Source organism: Kogia breviceps, chromosome 1 (assembly GCF_026419965.1).
Source record: "Kogia breviceps isolate mKogBre1 chromosome 1, mKogBre1 haplotype 1, whole genome shotgun sequence".
NCBI classification, from domain to species: domain Eukaryota; kingdom Metazoa; phylum Chordata; class Mammalia; order Artiodactyla; family Physeteridae; genus Kogia; species Kogia breviceps.
The window spans coordinates 5243785-5262618 of record NC_081310.1 but is presented as its reverse complement, the minus strand read 5'-3'; the positions used below and the strand labels follow the sequence as shown (position 1 = coordinate 5262618).

At 39.1% G+C, this 18834-nt stretch overlaps 1 protein-coding gene and 1 pseudogene across 1 annotated transcript; one reads left to right on the top strand and one right to left on the bottom strand.

Moving 5' to 3' along the window:
- The first annotated feature begins 7611 nt into the window (after window positions 1-7611).
- On the top strand, window positions 7612-13537 carry LOC136793171 (complement factor H-related protein 2-like). The gene is made up of 5 exons (XM_067020807.1): window positions 7612-7879; window positions 8023-8217; window positions 8593-8769; window positions 12718-12900; window positions 13341-13537. Exons 1-5 carry the CDS (start codon window positions 7612-7614, stop codon window positions 13535-13537), a joined length of 1020 nt encoding a protein of 339 aa, XP_066876908.1.
- Window positions 13538-17390: 3853 nt separating this feature from the next.
- LOC131741669 (HIG1 domain family member 1A, mitochondrial pseudogene) lies at window positions 17391-17744 on the bottom strand (annotated as a pseudogene).
- Window positions 17745-18834: the final 1090 nt, after the last annotated feature.

The window sequence follows — 18834 nt, the reverse complement described above, 5'->3', positions numbered from 1 at the left end:
TGTCCATCAACTGGTGGGTGGATAGTCCTTTGTTCTTTTCGTTTATTAAAAAAAGTTTTATTTATTTTTGGTTGCGTTGGGTCTTTGTTGATGCACTCGGGCTTTCATTAGTTGCATTGAACGGGACTACTCTTGGTTGCAGTGCACAGGCTTCTCATTGTGGTGGCTTCTCTTGTTGGGGAGCATGGGTTCCAGGTGCATGGGCTTCAGTAGTTGTGGCTCGCAGGCTCAGTAGTTGTGGCACATGGGCTTAGTTGCTCCACAGCAGGTGGGATATCCCTTCCCGGACCAGGGCTCGAACCCGTGTCCCTTGCATTGGCAGGTGGACTCTCAACCACTGCGCCACCAGGGAAGCCCCTAGATCTTTGTTCTTATTGGCCAGCTTCTGTTGGTCACATATTTCACTACTGGAGTTAAAACCATTGATACTTATTCTTCAGCTTCCAATATTATCATATCATCATCTATATACATTTGATATCTGCATTAACTACAAATCTCTTCTAACCAATTTATGACCTGAATTCAGGTAGCACTTGACAACATAGTAAATGTATCAATACACGTGAGAGAGAACTGTAGTTAGCTGTTTTTCAAAGAGCAATTAATTTTGGAAAGAAGATGGAATGCATCCCCCCAAATCCCAATGTTGAAACCAAACCCCCTAATATGATAGGATTAAGAGGTATCATCTCTGGAAGGTGATGAGGATGAAATGAAGTCCTCGGGGTGGAGCACTTATAAGTGGGATTGGGGACCCCATAAGACTAACAATAGCACTTGCTTCGTTTTGCTTCCATTTATGCTTTTAATACCATGATCTCTCTGAGGACTGATAGAATTTTCTTTGCTGCTCTGTAGCTTCTGGCACTGGCCATCAGTCTGGGTGTTTCTTGGTTTGCAGCTGCTTCATTCTAATCTTTGCCTCTCTGGTCACAAAATATTCTGTGTGCCTTGTCTTTACTTGGTATTTTCTTCTTCTTAAACGGAAATCAGTCATATTTCACTGCAACCCACCATAATGACCTCATCTTCACTTGATTACATCTTTTAGACACCCTAATTCCAAATAAGGTAATACTTTTAAGTCTTGGGTGTAAGGACTCTAAAAAAATCTTTTGAGGGACACAGCTCAACACATAACAATCCACATTGTAGCCTCTCAGATCTTTATCTTGCCCATATGTAAAATATATTCACCCAATTCCAACATCCCTGTAAGTTTTAACCCTTTCCAGCATCAACCCTAAGGCCCAAGTTTCAGCTAAATATCTTCTAAATCACTTACGGGGAAGACTCAGTTTCTGGTCCATCCTTGGGCAAAATTCTTATGCATGTGCGACTCTGTGAGCCCAGAAAACAAGTAATATGCTTCCAAAATAACATGTTAAGACTGATATAAGATAGATATTACCATTATAAAATGGAGAAATAGAAATTTTTAAAAGGGGGTCTCAGGTCTCAAGGAAATCCAAAACGCAGCAGGAGAAATCTCATTAGTTTCCAAGAACAGAGAACACTCCTCTGTGAAATTCATGCTCTGTCCTTGGGCCCCCTGGGGTGGCAGCCCCACCTTTTTGGACCACCAGGGAGGTGACTCCATTTTCTCAGCTGAAACAGTCCCTGTTGGCCCAGGCCTCTGTATGCATGGCCCAATCTTTGGAGACTTTCTTCCTTTATTTGTATGATCCCTGCCCCTTCCGTTCCCTGCTGGAAGCATTTCTGTTAGTATAACATTCTCAAAAATCTTGTCAGTCTCTTGTGCACTAATAGGTACAAGCTCTCGGACGTGAGGGTACATTCCAGATCTTCCCTGGATAATAGTGTTTCTTCTGACTTAGGCTGAGACAGTTGCTTGGATCTCAAGTCACATGCCTAACCTTATAAGCAAAGGATTATCCAGCCTCACTCTGGCCTTGATTGGTGAATACACTATGTGGATAGGCTGAGAATTTTCAAATCATCTCATGCTCGTTCCTTTTTGCTTGACAGTTCATCCTTCAATTTACATCTTATCTCACATATTTTACGACAAGCAGCACGAAGAAATCAGGTGGATCTTCCATAGTCAGTTAGGAATTTCTGAACTAAATATGCAAGGTCATCACTGTGCTGGTTAATTTTGGGTCAACTTGGCTAGACTACACTACTCAGGTGCCTGGTCAAATTATCAGTCTAGATGTTTCTGTGAAGGCATTTTAAAGACATGATTAACATCTATTCACAGACTACGAACAAAGCAAAGCACCTTCTGTAACGTGGGTGTACTTCAACCACTCTGTTGAAGCCTTTAAGAGAAAACATTGAGCTCCTTCCAGGAAGAAGGAACTCTGCCTCTAGACGGCCTTCAAACTCAAAACTGCAACACATGCCCTTCCTGGGTTTCCAGGCTTCTCCCTGCCCTGCAGGTTCCAGACTTGCCAGACTGCCCAATCACATGAGCCAATTCCTTAACACAAACCTCAACATCTGTGTTTGTCTCTCTGTCACTCCCTGTGTGTGTGTGTGTGTTTTACTGATATAGTATATGGCTTCTGTGCCTCTAAAGAGAACTTTGACTACTACAGATTTTGGCAATGAGAGATCCTAAAGAAAGCAAATCTTCGAGATAAATTTTCTGACCTGTTTCTGGGATTTCTGTAATGTATTCTCAAATCTGATGTTTTTAACATCACTAATGAATCTACTACCCCTAGGAAAGAGGGCACCAATAGTCCGTGGCATGATGTGACAAGAGAGATACACAAAATATCAACACTGGATACTTCCAATCATATTTATATGTGGCAAGTATTTGATATCGTAGAACATTTTTGTTAAACTAATGAGAAGAATTGGATTGGCTGGTTGATCTTCATTTCATGAGACGAAGTGGGGAAAGAAAAGGTTGAGCTCAGAATTCAAATCCACAATTCAGATGCTGCACAAATGCCCATAAGTTTCTCTGTTGACCCTGAAAGAAACCCTTATCCCCTGTATCCCCAGACCTGAGATCTCTGAAAAGTAAACCCAGAGTCTGATCCTATGAGTAGGTGGATTACAGTGCAAATTAAATTTCCAACTACATGGGATGTCTGCTGTTCAAGTGGGAAGGAGTGGGGTCCTGAACTTTGGTAGGAAAATTGGTCACAAGGAGATGAAAAGAGGTATGTGGCTAGATCTCTCTGATGAGCAAAAAAGGTGAGGATATTTATATCCTATGTGATGCTCAGCAAAGGCTGATCTCAGCAGATGCAGATTTATGGATCCAGTGGATAGGGTGACCTCTTTGATGGATTCCAGTCAGACTCTGTCCCCAACCACTGCTGTCATTTCCTGGTGGGGTCATGTACAATGGCCATGCTAATAGGAATGGAGCTTATCTGTGGGATCAGAAACATGGACTTCCTATCCCCAAAGCCCATCTGATTAGGCACTGCTGAGGGCCCCGTCTCCTAGCTGCAGAGACCAGATGAGTTTTTGGTGAGGCACAATCCCTGGGGCGATCAGCCAGCCACCTGATGGCAGGTTGATTACTTTGGACACTTCCATCACGGAAGGGACTGTGTTTTGCTCTTCCTGAAATAGATACTCAGCCTGGGAATGGATTTGCCTTCCCTACACACAAGCTTCTGCCAAATCAACCCTCCGTGCACTTATCCACATAGCGGTAATCCACACGTCATTGCTTCTGATCAAGGAACTCACGTGACAGCAAATGAAATGCAGCAATAGCCTACATTTTTGGAATTCACAAAAAATTCAAAGAATTTTTCTTGGATCATGTTCAAAACACAAACTAATTGGGAAAAACTGACATCTTTATGATGTTAAATGTTCCAATCTAAGTCCATCATCTTCTCCTTCCTTGATTTGTCTTTTAATATTTTTCTCAGCAATGTTTTGCAGTTTTCAGTGTAGCTCTCTTAAAATATTTTGCCAAATATATTTCTTGATACAGTTTTTAGAGTATCTATAAAAGGTTGTGTCCTTTATAATATTTTTTTTCAATTTTGGTTTCTCTATAAAGTTTTGTATATATTATTACTAATAGCTTTTTTTGTGGAATCCTTAATTTTTAAACATTACATTTACTCTGTCTTTACATGTCTCTTTTTCTTTTGCCTTGGTGAATTCAACATTATCTGAATTATTTATTATTATAAAATACTCTTCATTATTCTCTGATAATCCTCTTTTGAATTTTATTTTATCTGATTTTGGAACTTCAGCCCATAAATGCTCATGTGGATTTAGTAGATAATTTAAGGAATAATGTGACGATTATCAGGAATTTCCCTGGTGGGGCTTCATGGATTTCTCCTCTCGCACGGCAGATGTCCTGCCTGCCCCCCACACAGGTCCCTAAATTGTCACAAAAAACAAACTCTTGTTTCCTCCTGGAGCTCAACCACTCATCACCCTGTGTATGTGAGTGTGTTCTAAGTTCAGAAAATGGGTAAATACGGATCGCACAGTTGGTTTCCATTCTTTCAAAGGTTGGACACTTTCTATTTTCTGCTAGCTTTTACTCTCTCAAGCAGTCATTGTTATAATTTGTGTTAGCAAATAATTTTTATTCATAGAAGGTTTAGTTTGATATAAGCTATTTTGCTATTCTGGAAGCCTTAATTACATATATTGATAAATTATTTTATATTTTGAAACTATTGTAGTTATATTAAGAAAATAAATAAATAATTTCAATGCCTTAACTCTCTGACATCTGAGACTGGTTTTTCTTTTACTTTATAATAATACTATTCTCTTGTATTAAAGAATTGTATTTTACATTACATTGAATAGAGTTGACTATATAAATATTTATATATATATATAAAATAGAGAATAAGTGTAATTTAAGTTAGTGAAAGACCAGGCGAGGATTTTTGAGTTATATTTCTACAACAAAAGGGATATCATTGTGTGCATCTGAATATTAAAAAAAAAAGAAGGTGCCTCAAACACATTAAAGAATATTTAATGCCAAGAATATGCTGAAACTCTTGTACTCACTAGTGTGATCGCACATAAGTTAAAAAAATAAAAGAATCAGTGCTTCCCGAAGCACAAGAAAATACAGATTATAGAATAAGATCCAAATACACGTTGGTTTTCCTAGACCCCTAAGCAAAGAAGCTGGGTGAGGGTAAATAAAAGACATGAGAAAGTGATAGTGAGACGGACTCAGAGTTATTCACATATGATTCACCTGGTTGAGAAAGAACTCCACCTATTTTAAAGAAGTGTTTACTTTAACAATTAGTGTTTTATATCACTTCTGGAGCCCTCCTATTACTGTCCCCCAAAAAGGTTGTACAAGTACTTATCAGGGAATGAACTTAAGAAATTGTTGTGAAACCACTACCCGCAATTCAGGGATTTTGCAAAGCTGTTTGAACTTTGATATTTACCAAGTGACCTCAGTTAACTAGCGTCATAGTAATGTCCTGAAGTTCAGAGTCACACTTGATAAACTGCTACTAAACAACCAAACAACACAGCTGGAATATTTGTATGCACGTGCCTTTGGGAATATCTAACATGCTGTTACTATACAGTGTCATCCTCACCCTATGGGTTTCCTGTGCTCCTGCACACGGTAAGCTGAAACACCTCTGAACACTCAGCTGCCCTCTTGAATGTAACCCCACGTTTTATCTACTTTCACCTGTCTTTACATTTTAATGATAGACTAATAGGAATTACCTGTGTCATCATGATAGAGTGTAACCTTACAGGAAAATTATCTCATATTCTCTTAAGGGAAAATGAAAAAAAAAATTATGTTTTTTCTGTTTTTTGAGTTCCACAGCAAAAGGACTCTCAACGCTGATTATAAAGATAAGTGAGTATACTCACACAACATTAGGGAAGCAGTCACAGGCTAGCTTCTGACTTCAAAATGGATGGAGGTTTCTTATTTTTAATGCGAGGAACTATTTGGGAGTGATGGATATCTTTATCATCTTGCATATGGTGGTAGTTTTAGGGATCATATGTCAAAACTCATTAAATCAGGCATTTCAAATATATTTAGTTTACTGTGTTTTAATTATCATTTCATACAGCTGTTAAAAGTCATGGACATCAGGATCAATTTAATATTTCAATAAAATAAACAGCAGGTTAAAAGAAATATCTATTTCAACAAAAAGTATAGTAAATTCTTAATTCCCGTGGAATGACCATTAATTTTACTTTACATTTCTGAGGTCAGAAGTAATTGTTGGGCAAATAAATTAATAAATAATTTTTAGAGCGTTAACGCTGGCACATTGTTCACTGATGTGTTTTCACATTTATAGTGAAATTTTCTATATTAATTTACCTGAATGCAATTGTTCTATATCAAAAATTATCTTTTATAACATAACAAATATTGTGGAGCCTTTCACTTATCTTTAAATTAAGGAGCACTTTATATTTGTATATTAATTCTAATTTTACATGTACACATCTTTAAGATTTTATGGACACAATTATGTTTATTTCATTCTTTTACAACTCTATGGATCTATAATGATATCTTTTTAAAGTGTCTTATTTCTTTTAAAATCAAAATCTCTTTTCCAAGTTATTGTAAACAAAACCTCTAATATGCTTTAGGATTTCTCGTTGCACCATTTATGATTAGAATACGAAACACTATTTGTTATTTTTAATTTACAAGAAGAGTGACTCTAAATAATTTTTTGCACGGTTGGTTTTGTTTGCTGTTTAAGTCTATATCTGGGCAATTTCTTTCAGCATCAGCAACAATAACAATACAGCAACGATTCCTGTCCAATGTAAACTATTCTCCTTCACTGAACTCTTTCTAAAAGTCACCTTTGAGTTGAAAGCCCCGTGAGCTTGGGTTGCAGCAAGGTTTTTCAACAGAGAATGGGAGCCATTTTGTGGAAGCACACCTGTGCGTAAATAGAAACCTCTTTGTGTATTTAGTGGACGGACACAGGTTGACTTCTGTCCTCCAAAATTCACATGTTGAAGTTCTAACTCCCAGGAGCGCAGAATGTGTCTGTACATGAAGGTACGGTCTTTAAAGAAGTAATTTAAGTTAAAATGAGGTCATTATCATGGGCTCTGATTCAATAAATCGGCTGTCAGCATCAGAGGAGGAAACTAGGACACAGACACATAGAGGGAAAACCTCGTGAAGAAACAGGGAGAAGATGGCCATCTACAAGCCAGGGAGAGAGGCCACGGAAGAAACCAGCCCTTCTGATACTTTGATCTTGGACCTCTCACCTCTAGAACTGTGAGAAAATAAATTTCTTTGTTTTAAGCTTCCCCATCTATAGTACTTTGTATGGCAGCCCAAGCAGGTAAATACCATCATACTTACACACTTTGAGTGTACAGTAATAATCAAAAATTATTTTTCTATTTTCCACTCAAGTATATTTAAATTCTTACGTACATATTTTTAGATGACATTGATCACAAGTTAGTAATTATATCTTAGCAGTTTTTTGTTGTTAATATTTTTCCTTTATGAAATTTTATATTCAAATTGTCTTCACTGAAGAAGTTAGACATAGGCATATATACATGTATGACTATATATATATATGAATATATATATTCATACGTGAATGTATATTTGTTCGTATATGTGTCCTATGCAACATGCGACGTGGACTGGGAGAGGAGGGATGGAAAGGGCTGAGATGCTGGGGAATCTCTGTGGAAGACACAGGAAGAAGAGGCGCAAGAAATGAAAGGAGAACTACAGACAGTCCTCCCATCCCTCCAGAAGCAGACGGCTTAGATCTGGGAGGTTTACTACATAGAACCACTTCTGTTCTCTTCCTCAGTGTTTACATTTTTCTGTGTGATTGTAATCTTGAAAATGCTTCCAAAGAACTTAAACATCCTGAGCTCCTCAAGTACCTAGGTACTCTTAGTTATACATTGTCCCAGATCTCGGTCACTAATGCAAGTGGAATAATTAAGCTAAATAGACTAATAAATTCAACAACGGGATTATTAACATAAGTAGAACTATTCATTAATTAGGATACTATTCCTTTTCTTAAGGAAGAACGTGTGATTTTCCAGAGATAAAACATGGAACCATATATGATGAAAACAGTTATAAACAAATCTTCCCAGTTGACATAGGGAAACATTTCTACTACACCTGTGATCACAGCTTTGTGTCCCCTTCACAATTACTCTGGAATCGAATAATCTGTACACAGGAAGGATGGTCACCAAGACCAAAGTGTCTCAGTGAGTAAACACCCTCCTCGTTGTCCGGATGAATTATCCAGTGTGTTCAGTGAGTGGAGAGGCTCTGCCTGAAAGCATCACAGAGCCTGGACAGTCATAGCAGCGGGAACCGGAGGGGCCAGCAAAGATGATCTAAGTCATTGCTCATTGTGAGAAGCTGTTTGTGGAAAGTAGCCTTACAAATGTACATTTTTTCTATATTCAAGTCTTAATTACTGGCATGGCATTTTAATTTTTTACATGCATGGCCTAATTTTTTTTTCATGGCCTAACTTTTAAGAAACAAAATTTTTGCACTTGATTTCTCTTCTGAAGTTTGCAAAATGTAATGCTCTTTCATTGCAAGATTTGTATCTGTCGTCTTTTGGTTTTTAGGACAGTGCTTTTTCCCTTGGGTGGAAAATGGTCATTCTGCATCTTCAGGACAAACACACCAGGAAGGTGACACTGTACAAATTGTGTGTGACACTGGCTACAGCCTCCCAAATAATCGGAGCAGCGTTACATGTGCAGAAGGTGGCTGGTCCTCCGCTCCTAAATGCAGTCGTGTCTGTAAGCAAAACACTGTCTTCTGGGACCTTGTATTCTTTTATATTTTATGGAGAGATAACAGTATTTAGTATATGCAGTATTGCTGTTTCCACCATTGTCACATTTTCAGTATCAGGGTTCCAACTGTGTCTAAGTAGACGTGCAAATATCTGGGTCCTCGCTAGAAACTCATCTTGTCTACTTACATAAATTAAACGTATGTACTAATAGAAAACACTAGCCAGGTACACCGTGAAAAACTCTAATTCTCACATTATATAATTTATTCAGTGTATTTTTTTTATCAGCATCAACCAATTTGATAATACATATCGTGCAGCTTCTCAAATATACAGCATTTTTAATAAAATTCCTAGTAACTTCACATAATATAACAATGCATCAAAAGAAGCAAGTCAAAATATGGTTCTCTCATGATGCTTTAAAAGGTAGCACAGTTTAATTCTGACAAGGTCCTTTGGCAAGTTAGTGAATGATTCGAAGGAAGGAGGCAAAGGGAGAGAAGAAAACTGGCCTTTTTTAAGTGTGCAAAACCAAATTTATAAAATTGAAAATTTCAGTTACCACATATGGCTTTTACTTTACTTCAACCTAGGATGTCTATTTATAATTCTGCTGAAACATGCCATTCACATTGTTTGATGATCTTTCCTATTATGATGTATGTGTGTTTTCCATACCACTAAGTAATTCTCTAAAACTGTCTAACTGGAAATACTGTCAGATCCCATAGGTAAGAGCTCAGGCCCCCAAGACTGCTCTACCACCCTGCCCCCTTCAGAATTCGATCACAAGTCCAGCTTGTCATCTGTGCTTCTGTTTACTGGCTATACATTAGAGGTTCCTGGGACTTCCTCTTCAGGTTCAATTAATTTGCTAGAGTGGCTCATAGAACTCAAAGAAACATTTGATTTACCAGATTCCCAGTTTAAGAACTATAACTCAGCAACAGGCAGATGGAAGAGAGCACAGGGCAGGATACATGGGAAGGCACAGAGTTTCCACGCCCTCCTAGCATGGAAACGTCTCCCAGCACGTCCACATGTTCGACTGCTAGGAACCTCTCAAAATCCCATCCTTTTGGTTTTCCATGGAGGCTTTATCACAGGGGCAAATTGATGAACCCATTGGCCGTCAGCAGTTGGTGCAATCGGCAGCCCCTCTTCCCTCCCTGGAGGTCAGGGGTGTGGGACTGAATCTTCTAACCTTCTCATCACAAGGTGGCTCCCTTGGCAACCAGCTTAGGTGCTTTCCATTACATATATACAATGGAATACTACTCAGCCGTAAAAAAGAATGAAATAGTGCCATTTGCAGCAACATGGATGGACCTAGAGAATATTACCCTTAGTGAAATACGTTAGACAGAGAAAGACAAATACTGTATGATATCATTTATATGTGGAATCTAAAAAATCATACAACTGAATGTATATGCAAAGTAGAAACATACTCACAGATATAGAAAACAAACTAGTGGTTACCAAAGGGGAGAAGGAAGTCAGGAGGGACAACTTAGAGGTGTGGGATTAAGATATACAAACTACTATGTACAAAACAGATACGCAACAGTGATACATTGTATAGCACAGGGAATTCTAGTCATTGTCTTAACCTATAAGGGAGTATAATCTGCAAAAATATTGAATCATTATGCTGTACACCTGAAGCTAACACAATATTGGAAACCAAATGCACCTCAATTTAAAACAACAAAAAAACTGATCACCCTTCTTGTTAGTAAAGATGAGAATCATCTGGAACTCTTACACATTGCGTATGGGAATGTAAGATAGCACAGTCACCCTGAAAACCAGTATGGTAGTTTCTTGTCGATTCAGTCAAGCACATATCAGATAGCCCAGCAATTTTACTTTTAGGTATATATCAGGAAATAGTAAATATATGTTCATTCAAAGACTTGAGTTCAAGTGTTCATAAATAGCTCAGTCATAACTGCCACAACCTGGAAACACTCCAAAAGTCATTCAGCAGAGGATAAAATGGATAAACATATCTTATATCCATAGAAAGCTACCCTGCTCCACAATGGAAAGGAGTGACCTAGGGATGCAAGACACCACATAGAAGAATGGGTCTGACGTTGGATGAAATAAAGCAGCCAGATGTAAGGGAACGCATGCTGTATGAATCCATGATACAAAGTTGTAGGAAGGCAAAATTATAGTGACAGAAAGAACATGGGCCTCCTAGAGGAAGAGAGTTGGGGGAGGTGGAGTAGAAAGGAAAACAACAGACTTTTAAAGGAAGATGAAAACCGTCTCGTTTGGTTGGGTAGGTGGTTACACAGGTGTACACATTGTCACATCATTGGCCCACACGCTAATATGTGTGGATCTTATTGTCTGTAATTCATATCTGAATAAAGGTGATTTTAAAAATGAGCACTTGGAAACTGAAGATAAAGCCGTCCAAAATATTGTAATGTGATTGTCACTAGAAGAAAAGAAACCATAGAAATCTGCCTAAATAGGAAATTAAAAGTGAGAGAATATATAAAATTATTAGAAACCAGAAGCTCCAGACAGAAAGAAGAGAAAAAATTATAAAATATAAACAAAAATAGCACAAAGGAGAGAGCAATGTCAGCAAGATAAAGGATAAGACATCCCTCCTGGTATCCCACCTTCAACAATAATAATTTAGCATCTATCCGCAAAAGCCCCTTTATGGGAGATGCAGGACCCAGGTTCCAGGGGATTGTGAAACCCCAAGGGTGAGGTCCAAGCACAAGGAGAGGTATCTTGCTCCCTCCCAGTGTGAGTGAAAGTCTAGACTGAACACTTGGCCCCTGTCGATCAAGGTGGGGAGAGGGTTGGTCTCAGGTTTCTTCAATGGTGTTTTTCTAGAGTGAGTCCTGTATTGTGAAAAAATGTCTCCGTTGCTAGGCTGATCCTTTCCTGCACCTTTGGCTAAAGGAAGCAGAGTCTTCCTGGGACTTTTGTTGTTGTTGTTAATTTGGCCTGAACATGAGATCGTTTCTGGGCTGCGGTCTCAGTGCCCAGTCCAGGATACATACAAGGCGAAGTGAAAACTCAGACAACTCACTGCAGTGTAACTCCTTGAATGCCAAGGTCACTAAAAGATCTACTTCTTTTCTCCACCCTTCACAACCTCTTATGTTGGTCTTTATAATACGTTCAGGATTTTTAGTTAACAGAGGGAATATTTAGCAGAAGAAATAAATTAGCAGAAATGTTCCCATCTCATTTTGTCCAGAACAGGAAGCCAGAAATTCCCTTTAACATTATACACATTTGTAATTCTTTGAATTTTATTTAAAAAGCTGATCTGGGCTTCCCTGGTGGCGCAGTGGTTGAGAGTCCGCCTGCCGATGCAGGGGACACGGGTTCGTGCCCCGGTCCGGGAAGATCCCACGTGCCGTGGAGCGGCTGGGCCCGTGAGCCATGGCCGCTGAGCCTGCGCGTCCGGAGCCTGTGCTCCGCAAAGGGAGAGGCCACGACAGTGAGAGGCCCTCATACCACCAAAAAAAATTAAAAAATAAAAAAAATAAATAAAAAAAAATAAAAAGCTGATGTTTCTCTTGTAATAAAAATGAAAATCAATTAAAAAATTACCAGAGATTCAATAGCCACTGCAGTATGCTTAATACATAAGACCAAGAAACTTTCTTTGTTTATCTTAGCTATCCACCTCTCTAGCATATATTCATTAAGGAAAACATCTTTAAATACCAGAATACTGCAAAGCAGACATATTTGTTAATGTCTTATGTGTGCTTTCATGTGGGGTGAAAGGAAGGGCTTAAAATGTGACTCTCAGTTTAAGTGATTAAAATTTTTTCAGTGAGTCATTTCTGTCATCAGAAATCACAAGTCTTGATATTACATATTGTTCTATACTTTTATTTACTTTCTTTAACCTGTGTTTGTCTTTGGTCTCTCAATGAATCAAATTATTTTTCAGACTCTCAAGGAAAATGTGGGCCTCCCCCACCAATAGGCAACGGAGACATTACCTCATTCCCGGCACCAGTATATCCTCCAGGATCGACAGTTGAGTACCAATGCCAGGCCTACTATGAACTTCAGGGAAACAGATACGTAGTATGTCAGAATGGAGAGTGGTCAGAACCACCAAAATGCTTAGGTAAATATTTTAATCTTCTCGTGGATACTGGGAAAATCAGTGTAATTTTGCTGTTTATAATAGAATTTTTATAGATTAACAATTCTATTGAATGCTTGCCTAACAAATATTAATATGTGAGAAAATAAAGTTTGAAAAATTCTTGTTCAAGCAACTATAGCAATGAAAGGTTATTTAATAAAAGCTCTTTATGTGATAGTGACATTATGAATCTTTTATTATAACACTTAATTATTAAATTAAACATAGTACCTCATTTTTATATCATTAATTGTTTAAAATGATGGAATCTACATAATGGATTTTCAATGAATTGGTTTAGAAAATATTTTGAGAATGAAATCCTGGACCAGTGTAAAAGATTCTACTTGAAAGTCTGAAATTCTATGGAAAATATTTGTATGCTACTTAATGATTTTTGTTGATTTTTTTAACTTCAGATGCATGTGTAATTTCAGAAGAAATGATGAAAAAACATAACATCCAGTTAAAATGGAGACATGATAAAAAAATGTATGCTAAAACAGATGACACTGTTGAATTCAAGTGTAAACGTGGATATTATGCAAGGACACCACAGTACACATTTCGATCAACCTGTCAGGAAGGAAAACTGACATATCCTACTTGTGAATGAAACAGTGGTTGAAGTGCAGTTGTAAAATTGAAATATGTACATGCATTCAGAATTTTTCATTATTAATCCAATTCTCAGTTTCTTTTATCAAGTAAATCAGAATTTGTGTTACGTATTATGTGGATGATGTAATTATAATCTGGGAGACCAATGAACCACTTCTTAAAAGTCCTTCATTAAAACCTGGCAAACCAAAATGCTATGTGTCCTGTTCACAAAACAGCTGTGGCAAGAAATTAGATGCAATCACTTCAATGCCTCCTTCCATCCATCATTCTCCTAACTTTCTCGAAGCTTTCTCTGTAACTTCTGAGGCTTTCTGAGACTGTTTCAGAAGAAATGGAAAAAAATGCTTGTCTCCATCTTCAAAATAATATCACTTCACAAACACATAAAAAGCAATCTGTGTCATACCTATGCTAGTGATTAGATCTAGTTATTACTTACCTTTGCTCATAGATCAGTAGATAAATATACAAAAAAATGATGAAATCCATGTTCTTCTACAAGATGTCTCTCTAGCACATGTAATAAACAAGTCATAAGGAGGAGTTAGAATCTAATTGGGTATATCTCTATCATGTTGACATCAAAAGTGGTTTAAAAAATCCAATATGAAATATAAACACACACACACACACACACAAACACTATGCTCTGATACTGAATAAAGGTTCATAGAACAAAGATTGGTAGGAAGTGCAATAAAATATTTTTAAAAACTATAGTTGAATTTAGAAATAATAGGGGTAAGAGGTGGTGTTTAACTCCTTTATACTTATGTGGATTCTAAATTTATTAACCTTTAAAGTATATATATATCACCTTTGAATATTTTATTTTAAATAAGGATATATATAAAGCAAGACAGTACATACTGAGAATTGTAAAGACCTCTTTGGTACTGACCTTCAGATCTAATAACATTTTCATGAGTTTGCTGGTATAGATCGTTTAGGAAACATTCAATCACAAGAGTCTGAAATGTGATCTTTATGTTTTTATTTCAAACAGCATAGCTAAAAATCAGTTGACTAGAAACATTTTAAATTTCTACAAAAAATGAACACTAGAAGATGAAAATAAATATATAAATAATTAAAAATATTTTAGGTAATACCTCATTACTGTTTTGTGTAAATATCCATCACTATACACTGTTACAAAATTTTCTTCTTATGATAAGAACTTTTAAGATCTACTATCTAAGCAACTTTCAGACATACGAAACAGTATTATTAACTATAGTTACCTGCTGTGTGTTACATTTCAATGACTAATTTTTTTTACAGCTGAAAGTTTGTACTTTTTCTTTACCCATTTTTCCCAACCCACTTCCAGACTCTGGCAACCACTAATCAATTCTCAGTATCCATGAGCTCAGTTTTGAGTTGGTTTAATTGTTTTTTGGTTTTGTTTTTAGATTCCACGTGTAAGTAAGATCATATGTTGTCTTTCTCTGACTTATTTCACTGAGTATAATGCCCTCAAGGTCCATCCATGTTTTCACAAATGGAAAAATTTCATTCTTTTCAAGGCTGGGTAATATTCCATTGAATACATATACCACATGCTCTTTACCCATTCCGCCATCTGTGAATACTTTCGTTGCTTCCATCTCTTTACTATTGTAAATAATGTTGCAGTGAACATTGCATGTATCTTTTTTCTTTTTTAAAAAAATTTAGTTAGTTAGTTTTGGCCGCATTGGGTCTTCGTTGTGATGAGCGGGCTTCTCATTGCAGTGGCTTCTCTTGTTGCGGAGCACGGGCTCTAGGCACGTGGGCTTCAGTAGTGTGGCATGCGGGCTCAGTAGTTGTGGCTCGTGGGCTGTAGAGCGCAGGCTCAATAGTCCTGGCGCACGGGCTTAGTTGCTCCGTGGCCTGTGTGATCTTCCCGGGCCAGGGCTCGAACCCATGTTCCCTGCATTGGCAGGCGGATTCTTAACCACTGCACCACCAAAGAAGCCCCCATGTATCTTTTCGAATTAGTTTTTTCATTTTCTTCTGATAAATACTCAGAAGTAGAATTGCTGGATCGTATGGTAGTTCTATTTTTAATTTTCTGAGAAACCTCCATACTGTTTACCATAGTGGCTGAACCAACTTGCATTCCACCAACAGTGCATGAAGGCTCCCTTTTCTCCATATCCTTGATAGCACTTGTTAACTTTGTCGTTTTAATGATAACCATTCTGGCAGGTGTAAGGTGACATCTCACTGTGGTTTTGATCTCTTCATCTGGCTCTTGATTTGTAGGCTTTAATGTCCTTTGGAATAAGCTGATAATCAAGTGAATAAAAGGGTTTTTCTGAGTCTCATAAGCCATTTTAGTAATTAATCAAACCCAAGAAGGGGAAGATGGGAACTTCAGATTTCTAGCCAGTCAGTCAGAAGTACATGTAACCACGTGGACTTTGACTGGCATCCTGAGTTGGAAGGTGTTGTTGGAACCTCCAGTTTGTAGCTGGCTGGTCAGAAGCACAGGTACAACCTGGCCCTATAACTGGTGTATGAAGTAGAGGGTGATCTTGTGGGACTGAGCACTTTACCTGTGGAATCTGATTTTATCTCTGGGTAGTGTCAGAATTAAATTGATTTCTTGAACACCTTGCTGATGTCTGGGAATTGCTTGCTGGTGTTGGAAAGGCTTCACACAGGCACACAACCACATTGGAACTGGGTCCAGGAACGCTTTTAGTGGACATCCTGATGATAGAGGAAAAACTTTCAGCATTTCATTGTTAAATATTATATTAGCTGTGTACTTGTCATATGTAGCCATTATTACGTTGAGGTATGTTCCGTCTATACCCAATTAACTGACAGCATTAACCTAAGTGGATGTTGAATTTTGTTAAATGCTTTCTCTGCATCTATTGCAATGATCATATGATTTTTTATCCTTCATTTTGTTTTGGTGTGTGTGTGTGTGTGTGTGTGTGTGTGTGTGTGTGTGTGTGTTCACTTACTTTAATAACACTACATTTACCATGTTATCACCATGGAGTGTAAATTCAGGTTAGACAAGAGAAGTTCACAAGTACAACAAAGCATTCTGTAGTATACCAAAGTTTGTATAATGTCTGACCAAACCAGCTTGCTCATAAATCACTTCCATTAGAGGCAATTTATTTAGCTTAACATTTATGATTCTTTCAGAGAAAATAGACTGCACACATTTAAAAAGTATTTTTCATTTACCTTTGCATTAGCACTTAAAATACACACTTCTATTTCAAAATGCCATTTAAAAAGTATTCTAATATAACAGCAGCAAACTATCATTCTGCAATTACACAAGAGCTAAACGGGGATCTACAGTCAACTTATCCTCATGTTTACAGCTCTGATTCTGAAACAGATACTACTTCACAGCAGCTGTTACCAGCTCTTTAGGTTCGGTTTAAAAACACACGCATAGTTGCGGGGAGGTTTATAATGTTGTATTCCGTGCACTGGTCTGAAAGGGTTCTTCCAGAGCCAACCGGCCCTTAAAAACAGTACTCAGTGCACAAGGCAGTCAGAAAGAGTTAAATTAACTGGGGTAAATAGGATTCCCACATTACCTCAAAAGCGTATGATATTCTGCAGCAACTGAGAGCCTGTTGTCCTCTTTGCAGCTAATTTTATCAGCAGAGTTTGAGAAGGTGGACGTTGTGCGACTGTCGAGTGCATTTAAAAGTGACACGTTTCTGTGCTAATCCGACTCCCCTGAATGAGCTGTAGCTAGCGAGCTAGTCACCAGGCAAATCAGGCCTGCGAGACGGCGAGCCAGTGTTCAAATGACCCTGTTATTGTCCGACCCACAGAATTTCTTTTCAACATACACGTATAACCTCAGTATGAGATGTCTAACTAAAGCAAGCACCCCCGAGACCAAGACAGCCTCTCCTCTTCCAAGGTTTAGGTTTTGCCCAGAATTCTCGGTACATGGAACAGCCCATCCCAAGAGCCATTGCTCCCGCCACAAAGCCTGGGGCCGCCACGCGCCAGTGGATCAGGTGAACAGACACTTTCGTGTTGCCCGAGCCCTTCCATTTCTATAACCCAACGATTGCAACGATTGCAACGATTGCTGCAAAACCCGCCATTCCAGTGGGGACAAACGGTGCCTCTCTCGCCTCTCGGATCAGTTGAGATCCCCGATCTTCGTCGTATGAAGAAAGAGAAACATCTGTGTCACCTGACATAGTGATTGAAGAATCTTCCTTCCTAGGGCCGAAGAGGGTCGCCCAAGGTCGAAAGGAAGAGCAGCCCGGGGAGAAGACGAAGCCGATGGCAGGAAGGTCGCTTGGCTTTACGCCCTCCTCTCAACCCTTCAACTTTCCCCCCCCCCTCTTCTTGTGACCTTGTCAGGACCCCGTGGCCGGAGCGCCTGCCCTCTCAATCCGTCCTCGCCCACCCCGCCCTACGAGCGCCCCGAAGCGGGCCCCAGCCCCGACCCTCCGCAGCTGCATCCGCGAGCCTTCGCTCCTCAAGCCTTTGCTGCGGCCCCGCCATGGGCGCCGTGCGCCCGCACCAGCCTCCCCTGCCCCGCGAGCCGGGGCCTGAGCCCCGCCAGTCGGACTTCGCCCCCTTCGGTCCACGCATCGCCCCGACTCCCGGTCCTGCGACCCGCCCCCAACCCTCCCGGGGTGCTCTCAGCCCGGCCCAGCGCGGCCCCTTCATTTTGCTCGTGCGGAACATCACAAGGCTTTGTGAATGTCGAAACATTTCTGCATCCCCGGAAGAAATGCTACTTGATCGTGGTGTGTGATCCTTTCAAGGTATTGTGGAATTCAGTTTGCTAATCTTTTATTGAAACAATTTGCATCTATATGCATCAGCAATATTGGTCTGCCATTTTCTTTTCTTGCAGTGTCCTTATCTGAACCTAGTGTGGGCCTCATAAAACGAGTTGGGAAGAGTTTCCTCCTGTGAAATTGTGATTTATAAAAAATGCATATGCATCTTGACATTAAGAGGACCAAAATATATTTCTCGTACATATTTACTCTTCCTCCAAGTTGCCTGGTTCACAGTTTCCAAAAACCCTGGGAATTTACTGAGTGCTGAGAGTGACCAATGTTTATATAGTTATGTCCATGGGGGGAGACTTTGGGAGAAACACCTAAAGATGGGGCTGGTTGCCCGTGGAGCCAACCATGTGATTAGAGGGTCAGAACGGTCAGTCTCACCTTCCAGCCTCCAGGTAAGATGGCATGTGGCTAAGGTTATTGAGAAGTAGAAGAGCTGTGGAGTCTAACTTATTTTACATGTATGGAGTTTGCAGGAGTGGAAGGGGAGAAAAGCAAG